Source organism: Coregonus clupeaformis, chromosome 13 (genome assembly GCF_020615455.1).
Source record: "Coregonus clupeaformis isolate EN_2021a chromosome 13, ASM2061545v1, whole genome shotgun sequence".
Lineage (NCBI taxonomy): Eukaryota > Metazoa > Chordata > Actinopteri > Salmoniformes > Salmonidae > Coregonus > Coregonus clupeaformis.
In genome coordinates, this window is record NC_059204.1 from 7165378 (window position 1) to 7180496 (window position 15119).

Consider the following 15119-nt stretch of genomic DNA (forward strand, 5'->3'; position numbering starts at 1 on the left):
TGCTAAATCAATGATCAATCCACATGATGTATGTTCAGTGCTGCTGCTCGCCCAATCCGGTAGTTTTAAAGAATCTACCGGATGGAATAGTCCAGGATTTGGGGTCGCAAAATTCCAGGAACTTTCCCATAATCCCCAGGTTTTCCAGACATCCTGGTTGGGTGAGTCGGCTGTTTATACTGTAATGACTTTGTGATGGTGTTAGAGCCACGTGGTTATACTTTTTTTGGGTGGGGTATTTTCTCCCCAATTTCATGGTGTCCAATTGGTTGTAGTTACAGTCCCTGTCCCATCGCTGCGACCCCCCCGTACGGACACGGGAGAGGCGAAGGTCGAGAGTCGTGCGTCTTCCCGAAACACAACCAACCAACCGAGCCGCGCTGCTCCTTGACACAGCGCCCGCTAAACCTCGGAAGCCAATGTGTCGGAGGAAACGCTGTGCACCTGGCGACCGAGTCAGCGTGCACTGCGCCCGGCCCCGCCACATGGGTCGCTAGAGCGTGATGGGACAAGGACATCCCTGCCGGCCAAACCCTCCCCTACCCTGGTCGACGCTGGGCCAATTGTGCGCCGCCCCATGGGTCTCCCGGTCGCGGCCGGCTACGACAGAGCCTGGACTCGAACCAGGATCTCTAGTGGCACAGCTAGCACTGCGATGCAGTGCCTTAGACCACTGCGCCACTCGGGAGGCCCAGAGCCACGTAGTTTAATGGACAGGGACACTCAGTCACTGTCATTGAATACATGCCCTGCCTGTGACACTGAGTTTAAAATCAGTGTCACCCCCAGTGTTTCGTCTTGGTGTAATGATTAAGATGTTGGTTTCAGATCCCACCTGGGCTGTGACACATTGGGCCTGTGGTTTTAATGCTCACCTCACATCTTCTCTGATTTTGAAAACCTAGTATTAAGCAGAGTGAGCCTATTGTTGTCTTTCAAAGTGCATGATGTTTCTGCTGCTGGTTTCTCCTGCTAAAATGTTTCTGTTTTGATAAATATTGCCCTCCCACCAATATAATCTCTCGCTCGCTCTCTCTCTCTCGCTCTAGCTCTTGCTCTCTCAAGTCAATTTTAATTCTAATTTAAGGGCTTTATTGGCATGTGAAACGTATGTTAACATTGCCAAAGCATGTGAAGTAGATAGTAAACAAAAGTGAATTAAACAATCAATCAATCAATCAATCAATTTTATTTTATATAGCCCTTCGTACATCAGCTAATATCTCGAAGTGCTGTACAGAAACCCAGCCTAAAACCCCAAACAGCTAGTAATGCAGGTGTAGAAGCACGGTGGCTAGGAAAAACTCCCTAAATAAATATTAACAGTAAACATTACACTCAGAAGTTCCAAAAGAATAGAGAAATTTCAAATGCCATATTATGTGTATATATATAGTGTTGTACTGATGTACAAATAGTTAAAGTACAAATGGGAAAATAAATAAACATATATACAGTTGAAGTCGGAAGTTTACATACACTTAGGTTGGAGTCATTAAAACTTGTTTTTCAACCACTCCACAAATTTCTTGTTAACAAACTATAGTTTTGGCAAGTTGGTTAGGACATCTACTTTGTGCATGACACAGTGCCTCTTTGCTTGACAAATTGTAGACCTCCACAAGTCTGGTTCATCCTTGGGAGCAATTTCCAAACGCCTGAAGATACCACGTTCATCTGTACAAACAATAGTACACAAGTATAAACACCATGGGACCACGCAGCCGTCATACCGCTCAGGAAGGAGACGCGTTCTGTCTCCTAGAGATGAGCGTACTTTGGTGTGAAAAGTGCAAATCAATCCCAGAACAACAGCAAAGGACCTTGTGAAGATGCTGGAGGAAACAGGTACAAAAGTATCTATATCCACAGTAAAACGAGTCCTATATCGACATAATCGAAAGGCCGTTCAGCAAGGAAGAAGCCACTGCTCCAAAACCGCCATTAAAAAAGCCAGACTACAGTTTGCAACTGCACATGGGGACAAATATCTTACTTTTTGGAGAAATGTCCTCTGGTCTGATGAAACAAAAATAGAACTGTTTGGCTTCCGACTTCAACTGTAAATGGGTTGTATTTACAATTATGTATTTTCTTCACTGGTTGCCCTTTTCTTGTGGCAACAGGTCACAAATCTTGCTGCTGTGATGGCACACTGTGGTATTTCACCCAGTAGATGTGGGAGTTTATCAAAATTGGGTTTGTTTTCTAATTCTTTGTGGATCTCTGTAATCTGAGGGGAAATATGTCTCTCTAATATGGTCATACATTTGGCAGGAGGTTAGGAAGTGCAGCTCAGTTTCCACCTCATTTTGTGGGCAGTATGCACATAGGCAGACCTGGCTCTCAAGAGAAGACAGGCTATGGCGGCCTTTCTCAATAGCAAGGCTATGCTCACTGAGTCTGTACATAGTCAAAGCTTTCCTAAAGTTTGGGTCTCTCTCTCTCTCCCTCCAGGTGCCCATGCTCTGGCCACTCCACTCCGGCAGATGAGGCGTGGAAGAAGCGGCGCTCCAACGCCCAGATAGTCCCCTGGCCCTTCCCCCTGCTCTCCGCCCTGCCGGGAGACGGCAGACTACATTACCCATCATGCCATCCTCTGTGCGGGCGGGCAGCCTGAAGGACCCGGAGGTAGCCGAGCTGTTCTTCAAGGAAGACCCCGAGAAACAGTTCTCTGACCTCCGAGAGATAGGACATGGCAGCTTCGGAGCCGTCTACTTCGTATGTACACACACACACACACACACACACACACACACACACACACACACACACACACACACACACACACACACACACACACACACACACACACACACACACACACACACACACACACACACACACACACACACACACACACACACACTTCTCTTCACCCTAATGTCCTCGCCCTGTCAAAGGACACTCTCTACCTGCCCTTGGTAAGACTGGGCGCTGTACTGTAATAGTCCTCCTGTGTTCTCTGTGTGGAAGACTGGGCGCTGTACTGTAATAGTCCTCCTGTGTTCTCTGTGTGGAAGACTGGGCGCTGTACTGTAATAGTCCTCCTGTGTTCTCTGTGTGGAAGACTGGGCGCTGTACTGTAATAGTCCTCCTGTGTTCTCTGTGTGGAAGACTGGGCGCCTGTACTGTAATAGTCCTCCTGTGTTCTCTGTGTGGAAGACTGGGCGCTGTACTGTAATAGTCCTCCTGTGTTCTCTGTGTGTAAGACTGGGCGCTGTACTGTAATAGTCCTCCTGTGTTCTCTGTGTGGAAGATCTGGGCGCTGTACTGTAATAGTCCTCCCTGTGTTCTCTGTGTGGAAGACTGGGCGCTGTACTGTAATAGTCCTCCTGTGTTCTCTGTGTGTAAGACTGGGCGCTGTACTGTAATAGTCCTCCTGTGTTCTCTGTGTGTAAGACTGGGCGCTGTACTGTAATAGTCCTCCTGTGTTCTCTGTGTGGAAGACTGGGCGCTGTACTGTAATAGTCCTCCTGTGTTCTCTGTGTGTAAGACTGGGCGCTGTACTGTAATAGTCCTCCTGTGTTCTCTGTGTGGAAGACTGGGCGCTGTACTGTAATAGTCCTCCTGTGTTCTCTGTGTGGAAGACTGGGCGCTGTACTGTAATAGTCCTCCTGTGTTCTCTGTGTGGAAGACTGGGCGCTGTACTGTAATAGTCCTCCTGTGTTCTCTGTGTGTAAGACTGGGCGCTGTACTGTAATAGTCCTCCTGTGTTCTCTGTGTGGAAGACTGGGCGCCTGTACTGTAATAGTCCTCCTGTGTTCTCTGTGTGGAAGACTGGGCGCTGTACTGTAATAGTCCTCCTGTGTTCTCTGTGTGTAAGACTGGGCGCTGTACTGTAATAGTCCTCCTGTGTTCTCTGTGTGTAAGACTGGGCGCTGTACTGTAATAGTCCTCCTGTGTTCTCTGTGTGTAAGGCTGGGCGCTGTACTGTAATAGTCCTCCTGTGTTCTCTGTGTGTAAGACTGGGCGCTGTACTGTAATAGTCCTCCTGTGTTCTCTGTGTGGAAGACTGGGCGCTGTACTGTAATAGTCCTCCTGTGTTCTCTGTGTGGAAGACTGGGCGCTGTACTGTAATAGTCCTCCTGTGTTCTCTGTGTGGAAGACTGGGCGCTGTACTGTAATAGTCCTCCTGTGTTCTCTGTGTGGAAGACTGGGCGCTGTACTGTAATAGTCCTCCTGTGTTCTCTGTGTGTAAGACTGGGCGCTGTACTGTAATAGTCCTTCTGTGTTCTCTGTGTGTAAGACTGGGCGCTGTACTGTAATAGTCCTCCTGTGTTCTCTGTGTGTAAGACTGGGCGCTGTACTGTAATAGTCCTCCTGTGTTCTCTGTGTGTAAGACTGGGCGCTGTACTGTAATAGTCCTCCTGTGTTCTCTGTGTGTAAGACTGGGCGCTGTACTGTAATAGTCCTCCTGTGTTCTCTGTGTGTAAGACTGGGCGCTGTACTGTAATAGTCCTCCTGTGTTCTCTGTGTGGAAGACTGGGCGCTGTACTGTAATAGTCCTCCTGTGTTCTCTGTGTGGAAGACTGGGCGCTGTACTGTAATAGTCCTCCTGTGTTCTCTGTGTGTAAGACTGGGCGCTGTACTGTAATAGTCCTCCTGTGTTCTCTGTGTGGAAGACTGGGCGCTGTACTGTAATAGTCCTCCTGTGTTCTCTGTGTGGAAGACTGGGCGCTGTACTGTAATAGTCCTCCTGTGTTCTCTGTGTGTAAGACTGGGCGCTGTACTGTAATAGTCCTCCTGTGTTCTCTGTGTGTAAGACTGGGCGCTGTACTGTAATAGTCCTCCTGTGTTCTCTGTGTGTAAGACTGGGCGCTGTACTGTAATAGTCCTCCTGTGTTCTCTGTGTGTAAGACTGGGTGCTGTACTGTAATAGTCCTCCTGTGTTCTCTGTGTGGAAGACTGGGCGCTGTACTGTAATAGTCCTCCTGTGTTCTCTGTGTGGAAGACTGGGCGCTGTACTGTAATAGTCCTCCTGTGTTCTCTGTGTGTAAGACTGGGCGCTGTACTGTAATAGTCCTCCTGTGTTCTCTGTGTGGAAGACTGGGCGCTGTACTGTAATAGTCCTCCTGTGTTATCTGTGTGTAAGGCTGGGCGCTGTACTGTAATAGTCCTCCTGTGTTATCTGTGTGGAAGACTGGGCGCTGTACTGTAATAGTCCTCCTGTGTTCTCTGTGTGTAAGACTGGGCGCTGTACTGTAATAGTCCTCCTGTGTTCTCTGTGTGTAAGACTGGGCGCTGTACTGTAATAGTCCTCCTGTGTTCTCTGTGTGTAAGACTGGGCGCTGTACTGTAATAGTCCTCCTGTGTTCTCTGTGTGTAAGACTGGGCGCTGTACTGTAATAGTCCTCCTGTGTTCTCTGTGTGTAAGACTGGGTGCTGTACTGTAATAGTCCTCCTGTGTTCTCTGTGTGGAAGACTGGGCGCTGTACTGTAATAGTCCTCCTGTGTTCTCTGTGTGGAAGACTGGGCGCTGTACTGTAATAGTCCTCCTGTGTTCTCTGTGTGTAAGACTGGGCGCTGTACTGTAATAGTCCTCCCTGTGTTCTCTGTGTGGAAGACTGGGCGCTGTACTGTAATAGTCCTCCTGTGTTATCTGTGTGTAAGGCTGGGCGCTGTACTGTAATAGTCCTCCTGTGTTATCTGTGTGGAAGACTGGGCGCTGTACTGTAATAGTCCTCCTGTGTTCTCTGTGTGTAAGACTGGGCGCTGTACTGTAATAGTCCTCCTGTGTTCTCTGTGTGGAAGACTGGGCGCTGTACTGTAATAGTCCTCCTGTGTTCTCTGTGTGTAAGACTGGGCTCTGTACTGTAATAGTCCTCCTGTGTTCTCTGTGTGTAAGACTGGGCTCTGTACTGTAATAGTCCTCCTGTGTTCTCTGTGTGGAAGACTGGGCGCTGTACTGTAATAGTCCTCCTGTGTTCTCTGTGTGTAAGACTGGGCGCTGTACTGTAATAGTCCTCCTGTGTTCTCTGTGTCTAAGGCGCGGGACGTGCGAACTACAGAGGTGGTGGCCATCAAGAAGATGTCTTATAGTGGGAAGCAGTCCAACGAGGTGAGACAAACTACTACACGTTATGTACTATATATATATATATATATATATATATATTACCTTTATTTGATCGGGGACAACAGAAACAGAAGTCTCACTCTGAGAAATGATGCGTTGCAACAGATGTAGTTAACGCACGCGCACACACTCGGATACAAATGTGTGAGCTGAACACACACACACACACACACTGTCTCACACTGCAACCTCACGGCTCTCTCACCCACTCCCACTATCGCCTTGCTCTGCTCGTCATGTCAGATTAGCTGTAATCAGATTAAGACCTAATCTGTGTACGAAGAGAGTTGCCCACGGTAGGTAGGTAGGTAGGTAGACACAGACAGACAGACAGACACATACAGACACAGACAGACACAGACAGACAGACACAGACAGACAGACACAGACAGACAGACACAGACAGACACAGACAGACAGACAGACAGACAGACAGACAGACAGACAGACAGACAGACACGTATGAGATCATACATTTGATGAAGACCTACAATGTTCTCTGTAGGTTGTGTGTTCATTCAGAGTGAGCTAGGTGTTCACTCTGCACTCTGCAATCTTATTTACCCAGGTATGTTGGTTGATAACGAACTAATTTGTAGTTTTAACCAATGTCTCCACAGAAATAAATGCACAGCAGTCTGTGTCTTTAGAATTAAGAATAAGCTATACAGTTGAAGTCGGAAGTTTACATACACCTTAGCCAAATACATTTAAACTCAGTTTTTCACAATTCCTGACATTTAATCCTAGTAAAACTTCCCTGTTTTAGGTCAGTTAGGATCACCACTTTATTTTAAGAATGTGAAATGTCAGAATAATAGTAGAGAGAATGATTTATTTCAGCTTTTATTTCTTTCATCACATTCCCTGTGGGTCAGAAGTTTACTTACACTCAATTAGTATTTGGTAGCATTGCCTTTAAATTGTTTAACTTGGGTCAAATGTTTCGGGTAGCCTTCCACAAGCTTCCCACAATAAGTTGGGGGAATTTTGGCCCATTCCTCCTGACAGAGCTGGTGTAACTGAGTCAGTTTTGTAGGCCTCCTTGCTCGCATTGCTTTGTATTTTAATATGTATCTGTATATCTGAATAATCTCTATTTTATTTTGTATTATACAATATATTATTATTGAAGAAAGAGACCTAGGTCTCAATATTTCTTCCCTGTTAAAATTTTAAGGCTAAAGAAAACATCCTAATTCTCTCTCTCTCTCTCTCTCTCTCTCACAAACACACATACACAGAAATGGCAGGACATCATAAAAGAGGTGAAGTTTCTCCAGAGGATTCAACATCCCAACAGTATAGAGTACAAGGGCTGCTACCTACGAGAACACACGGCATGGGTAAGAGACACACACACACACAGTATAGAGTACAAGGGCTGCTACCTACGAGAACACACGGCATGGGTAAGAGACACACACACACACACAGTATAGAGTACAAGGGCTGCTACCTACGAGAACACACAGCATGGGTAAGAGACACACACACACACACAGTATAGAGTACAAGGGCTGCTACCTACGAGAACACACAGCATGGGTAAGAGACACACACACACACACACAGTATAGAGTACAAGGGCTGCTACCTACGAGAACACACGGCATGGGTAAGACACACACACACACACACACAGTATAGAGTACAAGGGCTGCTACCTACGAGAACACACGGCATGGGTAAGAGACACACACACACACACACAGTATAGAGTACAAGGGCTGCTACCTACGAGAACACACGGCATGGGTAAGAGACACACACACACACACAGTATAGAGTACAAGGGCTGCTACCTACGAGAACACACGGCATGGGTAAGAGACACACACACACACACAGTATAGAGTACAAGGGCTGCTACCTACGAGAACACACGGCATGGGTAAGAGACACACACACACACAGTATAGAGTACAAGGGCTGCTACCTACGAGAACACACGGCATGGGTAAGAGACACACACACACACAGTATAGAGTACAAGGGCTGCTACCTACGAGAACACACGGCATGGGTAAGACACACACACACACACACAGTATAGAGTACAAGGGCTGCTACCTACGAGAACACACGGCATGGGTAAGAGACACACACACACACACAGTATAGAGTACAAGGGCTGCTACCTACGAGAACACACGGCATGGGTAAGAGACACACACACACACACAGTATAGAGTACAAGGGCTGCTACCTACGAGAACACACAGCATGGGTAAGAGACACACACACACACACACACACACACACACACACAGTACGGAGTATGGAGGACTACTACCTAGAACACACAGAGAATAGCTCACACACACACACTTTCTCACCCCCTCCCTGTCTCTTAATGTCCTGTTATCATAATGCGTGTGTGTTCTCTGTGTGTCTCTAGTAATGTCCTGTTATCATAATGCGTGTGTGTTCTCTGTGTGTCTCTAGTAATGTCCTGTTAGCATAATGCGTGTGTGTTCTCTGTGTGTCTCTAGTAATGTCCTGTTATCATAATGCGTGTGTGTTCTCTGTGTGTCTCTAGTAATGTCCTGTTAGCATAATGCGTGTGTGTTCTCTGTGTGTCTCTAGTAATGTCCTGTTATCATAATGCGTGTGTGTTCTCTGTGTGTCTCTAGTAATGTCCTGTTATCATAATGCGTGTGTGTTCTCTGTGTGTCTCTAGTAATGTCCTGTTATCATAATGCGTGTGTGTTCTCTGTGTGTCTCTAGTAATGTCATGTTATCATAATGCGTGTGTGTTCTCTGTGTGTCTCTAGTAATGTCCTGTTATCATAATGCGTGTGTGTTCTCTGTGTGTCTCTAGTAATGTCCTGTTATCATAATGCGTGTGTGTTCTCTGTGTGTCTCTAGTAATGTCCTGTTATCATAATGCGTGTGTGTTCTCTGTGTGTCTCTAGTAATGTCATGTTATCATAATGCGTGTGTGTTCTCTGTGTGTCTCTAGTAATGTCCTGTTATCATAATGCGTGTGTGTTCTCTGTGTGTCTCTAGTAATGTCCTGTTATCATAATGCGTGTGTGTTCTCTGTGTGTCTCTAGTAATGTCCTGTTAGCATAATGCGTGTGTGTTCTCTGTGTGTCTCTAGTAATGTCCTGTTATCATAATGCGTGTGTGTTCTCTGTGTGTCTCTAGTAATGTCCTGTTATCATAATGCGTGTGTGTTCTCTGTGTGTCTCTAGTAATGTCCTGTTAGCATAATGCGTGTGTGTTCTCTGTGTGTCTCTAGTAATGTCCTGTTATCATAATGCGTGTGTGTTCTCTGTGTGTCTCTAGTAATGTCCTGTTATCATAATGCGTGTGTGTTCTCTGTGTGTCTCTAGTAATGTCCTGTTATCATAATGCGTGTGTGTTCTCTGTGTGTCTCTAGTAATGTCCTGTTATCATAATGCGTGTGTGTTCTCTGTGTGTCTCTAGTAATGTCCTGTTATCATAATGCGTGTGTGTTCTCTGTGTGTCTCTAGTAATGTCCTGTTATCATAATGCGTGTGTGTTCTCTGTGTGTCTCTAGTAATGTCCTGTTATCATAATGCGTGTGTGTTCTCTGTGTGTCTCTAGTAATGTCCTGTTATCATAATGCGTGTGTGTTCTCTGTGTGTCTCTAGTAATGTCCTGTTATCATAATGCGTGTGTGTTCTCTGTGTGTCTCTAGTAATGTCCTGTTATCATAATGCGTGTGTGTTCTCTGTGTGTCTCTAGTAATGTCCTGTTATCATAATGCGTGTGTGTTCTCTGTGTGTCTCTAGTAATGTCCTGTTATCATAATGCGTGTGTGTTCTCTGTGTGTCTCTAGTAATGTCATGTTGTCATAATGCGTGTGTGTTCTCTGTGTGTCTCTAGTAATGTCCTGTTATCATAATGCGTGTGTGTTCTCTGTGTGTCTCTAGCTGGTGATGGAGTACTGTCTGGGCTCAGCCTCTGATGTTCTAGAAGGTAAGACGTTCTAAAAACGACAACTGTTCTATTTGACATGTGTTCTACTACGTCAAGTCGTCAACTTAGGCCGCGTTTGATGGCGTTACGCTCAACTTGTTTTAATTCTTAGCAAATGTTTTCTAAAGTGCTCTCTCGCCTGTAGTTCATAAAAAGCCTCTTCAGGAAATGGAGATCGCTGCCATTACCCACGGTGCTTTGCAGGGGTTGGCCTACCTTCACTCCCACAACATGATTCACAGGTGAGGGTTTACCTGACAGTTAGAAGCATGGTGATTACATCACACCTACTAACCCAGTGGTTCTCTCTCTCTCTCTCTCTCTCTCTCTCTCTCTGTCTCTGTCTCTGTCTCTGTCTCTGTCTCTCTCTGTCTCTCTCTGTCTCTCTGTCTCTCTGTCTCTCTGTCTCTCTGTCTCTCTCTGTCTCTCTCTGTCTCTCTCTGTCTCTCTCTGTCTGTCTCTGTCTCTGTCTCTGTCTCTGTCTGTCTCTCTGTGTCTCTGTCTCTGTGTCTCTGTGTCTCTGTCTCTCTGTGTCTCTGTGTCTCTGTCTCTCTGTCTCTCTGTCTCTCTGTCTCTGTGTCTCTGTGTCTCTCTGTCTCTCTGTGTCTCTCGCTCTCTCGCTCTCTCTATCCCACTCTCCCCCCCAGAGACATCAAAGCTGGTAACATCCTACTGACAGAGCCAGGGCAGGTCAAGCTTGCTGACTTTGGCTCCGCCTCCATCGCCTCGCCAGCCAACTCCTTCGTGGGGACGCCATATTGGTGAGTGACAGCCGAGACAGACAGTCATGGTGGGTCTACCAGGCGGCAAGCTTGGACCGCATGATAGTTTTTAATGATATACAGTTGAAGGTTACTATACACCTTAGCCAAATACATTTAAACTGAGTTTTTCACAATTCCTGACATTTAATCCTAGTAAAATTCCCTGTTTTAGGTCAGTTAGGATCACTACTTTATTTGAAGAATGTGAAATGTCAGAATAATAGTAGAGAGAGCGATTTATTTAAGCTGTTATTTCTTTCATCACATTCCCAGTGGGTCAGAAGTTTACATACTCAATTAGTATTTGGTAGCATTGCCTTTAAATTGTTTAACTTGGGTCAAACGTTTCGGGTAGCCTTCCACAAGATTCCCACAATAAGTTGGATGAATTTTGGCCCATTCCTCCTGACAGAGCTGGTGTAACTGAGTCAGGTTTGTAGGCCTCCTTGCTCGCGCACGCTTTTTCAGTTCTGCCCACACATTTTCTATAGGATTGAGGTCAGGGCTTTGTGATGGCCACTCCAATACCTTAACTTTGTTGTCCTTAAGCCATTTTGTCACAACTTTGGAAGAACGTTTGGGGTCATTGTCCATTTGGAAGACCCATTTGTGACCAAACTTCCTGACTGATGTCTTGAGATGTTGCTTCAATATATCCACATAATTTTCCTTCCTCATGATGCCATCTATTTTGTGAAGTGCACCAGTCCCTCCTGCAGCAAAGCTCCCCCACAGCATGATGCTGCCACCCCCGTGCTTCACAGTTGGGATAGTGTTCTTCGGCTTGCAAGGATCCCCCTTTTTCCTCCAAACTTAATGATGGTCATTATGGCCAAACAGTTCTATTTTTGTTTCATCAGACCAGAGGACATTTCTCCAAAAAGTACGATCTTTGTCCCCATGTACAGTTGCAATCTGGCTTTTTTATGGCGGTTTTGGAGCAGTTGCTTCTTCCTTGCTGAGCGGCCTTTCAGTTTATGTCGATATAGGACTCGTTTTACTGTGGATATAGATAATTTTGTACCTGTTTCCTCCAGCATCTTCACAAGGTCCTTTGCTGTTGTTCTGGGATTGATTTGCACTTTTCGCACCAAAGTACGTTCATCTCTAGGAGACAACGTGTCTCCTTCCTGACCGGTATGACGGCTGCGTGGTCCCATGGTGTTTATACTGGTGTACTATTGTTTGTACAGATGAACGTGGTACCTTCAGGCGTTTGGAAATTGCTCCCAAGGATGAACCAGACTTGTGGAGGTCTACAATTTTATTTCTGAGGTCTTGGCTGATTTCTTTTGATTTTCCCATGATGTCAAGCAAAGAGGCACTGAGTTTGAAGGTAGGCCTTGAAATACATCCACAGGTACACCTCCAATTGACTCAAATGATGTAAAATAGCCTATCAGAAGCTTCTAAAGCCATGACATCATTTTCTGGAATTTTCCAAGCTGTTTAAAGGCACAGTCAACTTAGTGTATGTAAACTTCTGACCCACTGGAATTGTGATACAGTGAAATAATCTGTCTGTAAACAATTGTGGGAAAAATTACTTGTGTCATGCACAAAGTAGATGTCCTAACCAACTTGCCAAAACTATAGTTTGTTAACAAGAAATTTGTGGAGTGGTTGAAAAACGAGTTTTAATGACTCCAACCTAAGTGTATGTAAACTTCCGACTTCAACTGTACATACTTCTGTGAGGTCTACCTGTTTGATTATGCACCATCTCTGTTTTGCAAAATGTTCAATGATTGTAATTGAGCCCTCCTCTCTCTCTCTCACTCTCTCTCTCTCTCACTCTCTCTCTCTCTCTCTCTCTCTCTCTCTCTCTCTGTCTCTCTGTCCTCTCTCTCTCTCTCTCTCTCTCTCTCTCTCTCTCTCTCTCTCTCTCTCTCTCTCTCTCTCTCTCTCTCTCTCTCTCTCTCTCTCTCTCTCTCCATCTCTCTCTCTCTCTCTCTCTCTCTCTCTCTCTCTCTCTCTCTCTACTCTCTCTCTCTCTCTCTCTCTCTCTCTCTCTCTCTCTCTCTCTCTCTCTCTCTCTCTCTCTCTCTCTCTCTCTCTCTCTCTCTCTCTCTCTCTCTCTCTCTCTCTCTCTCTCTCTCTCTCTCTCTCTCTCTCTCTCTCTCTCTCTCTCTCTCTCTCTCTCTCTCTCTCTCTCTCTGTCTCTCTCTGTCTCTCTCTCTGTCTCTCTCTCTCTCTCTCTCTCTCTGTCTCTCTCTCTGTCTCTCTCTCTGTCTCTCTGTCCCTCTCTCCCTCTCTCTCTCCCTATCCCCCACCTCCCCCCCTTTCTCTCCAGGATGGCCCCAGAGGTGATCTTGGCCATGGACGAGGGCCAGTATGATGGAAAGGTGGATGTCTGGTCCCTGGGGATCACCTGTGTAGAACTAGGTAGGGGGGTGTGTGTGTGTGCAACTTACTGTGTGTATTAGGCTTTCCGTTAGCTGGTAGCCGTTAACCGGTCATTGCCGGCTTTTGGTAAACAAATTATAATAATAAAGAGCCGATTTTAATAAGATTGTAGCCGGCCAAATTGTCTGGGAGGAAAAATGTTTTGCTGGTTAGGCTGCCTATCGTACACCCTGATTTTCAGCACCATTCTCTTACTCCTTGCATGCTGCCTTACGTGCTCCTGCTGCTGACGGGAGAGAGAGCAGCCGTGGCCTAGGTTACTGAGGGGGGAGAGAGAGAGCAGCCGTGGCCTAGGTTACTGAGGGGGGAGAGAGAGAGCAGCCGTGGCCTAGGTTACTGAGGGGGGAGAGAGAGAGCAGCCGTGGCCCTAGGTTACTGAGGGGGGAGAGAGAGAGAAGCCGTGGCCTAGGTTACTGAGGGGGGAGAGAGAGAGCAGCCGTGGCCTAGGTTACTGAGGGGGGAGAGAGAGAGCAGCCGTGGCCTAGGTTACTGAGGGGGGAGAGAGAGAGCAGCCGTGACCTAGGTTACTGAGGGGAGAGAGAGAGCAGCCGTGGCCTAGGTTACTGAGGGGGGAGAGAGAGCAGCCGTGGCCTAGGTTACTGAGGGGGGAGCGAGAGAGCAGCCGTGGCCTAGGTTACTGAGGGGGAGCGAGAGAGCAGCCGTGGCCTAGGTTACTGAGGGAGAGAGAGAGCAGCCGTGGCCTAGGTTACTGAGGGGGAGAGAGCAGCCGTGGCCTAGGTTACTGAGGTGAGAGAGAGAGCAGCCGTGGCCTAGGTTACTGAGGGGAGAGAGAGAGCAGCCGTGGCCTAGGTTACTGAGGGGAGAGAGAGCAGCCGTGGCCTAGGTTACTGAGGGGGAGAGAGAGCAGCCGTGGCCTAGGTTACTGAGGGGAGAGAGAGAGCAGCCGTGGCCTAGGTTACTGAGGGGAGAGAGAGAGCAGCCGTGACCTAGGTTACTGAGGGGGGAGAGAGAGCAGCCGTGGCCTAGGTTACTGAGGGGGGAGAGAGAGAGCCGATGCCCAGGTTACTGAGGGGGAGAGAGAGCAGCCGTGGCCTAGGTTACTGAGGGGGAGAGAGAGAGCAGCCGTGACCTAGGTTACTGAGGGGAGAGAGAGAGCAGCCGTGGCCTAGGTTACTGAGGGGGGAGAGAGAGAGCAGCCGTGGCCTAGGTTACTGAGGGGGGAGCGAGAGAGCAGCCGTGGCCTAGGTTACTGAGGGGAGAGAGAGAGCAGCCGTGGCCTAGGTTACTGAGGGGAGAGAGAGAGCAGCCGTGGCCTAGGTTACTGAGGGGAGAGAGAGAGCAGCCGTGACCTAGTTTACTGAGGGGGAGAGAGAGCAGCCGTGGCCTAGGTTACTGAGGGGGAGAGAGAGAGCAGCCGTGGCCTAGGTTACTGAGGGGGGAGAGAGAGAGCAGCCGTGACCTAGGTTACTGAGGGGAGAGAGAGCAGCCGTGGCCTAGGTTACTGAGGGGGAGAGAGAGAGCAGCCGTGACCTAGGTTACTGAGGGAGAGAGAGCAGCCGTGGCCTAGGTTACTGAGGGGGAGAGAGAGAGCAGCCGTGACCCTAGGTTACTGAGGGGGAGAGAGAGCAGCCGTGGCCTAGGTTACTGAGGGGGGAGAGAGAGAGCAGCCGTGGCCTAGGTTACTGAGGGGGGAGAGAGAGCAGCCGTGGCCTAGGTTACTGAGGGGGGAGAGGGAGAGCAGCCGTGGCCTAGGTTACTGAGGGGGGAGCGAGAGAGCAGCCGTGGCCTAGGTTACTGAGGAGAGAGAGAGAGCAGCCGTGGCCTAGGTTACTGAGGGGGAGAGAGCAGCCGTGGCCTAGGTTACTGAGGGAGAGAGAGAGCAGCCGTGGCCTAGGTTACTGAGGGGAGAGAGAGCAGCCGTGGCCTAGGTTACTGAGGGGAGAGAGAGCAGCCGTGGC

General features: G+C 47.8%; 1 protein-coding gene across 2 annotated transcripts in view; it reads left to right on the forward strand.

Moving 5' to 3' along the window:
• LOC121579105 (serine/threonine-protein kinase TAO1-B-like) overlaps positions 1-15119 on the forward strand; it is a 79015-nt gene that overhangs the window by 18529 nt on the left and 45367 nt on the right. Inside the window, exons 2-8 of one of the 2 annotated variants that reach the window (XM_045224203.1) lie at positions 2458-2721; positions 5990-6061; positions 7324-7425; positions 9985-10030; positions 10176-10272; positions 10678-10791; positions 13088-13179. In XM_045224203.1, coding sequence (XP_045080138.1) covers positions 2590-2721; positions 5990-6061; positions 7324-7425; positions 9985-10030; positions 10176-10272; positions 10678-10791; positions 13088-13179 — 655 coding nt within the window. In that variant the 5' untranslated portion in view covers positions 2458-2589. The other variant, XM_045224204.1, reaches the window with a different exon arrangement.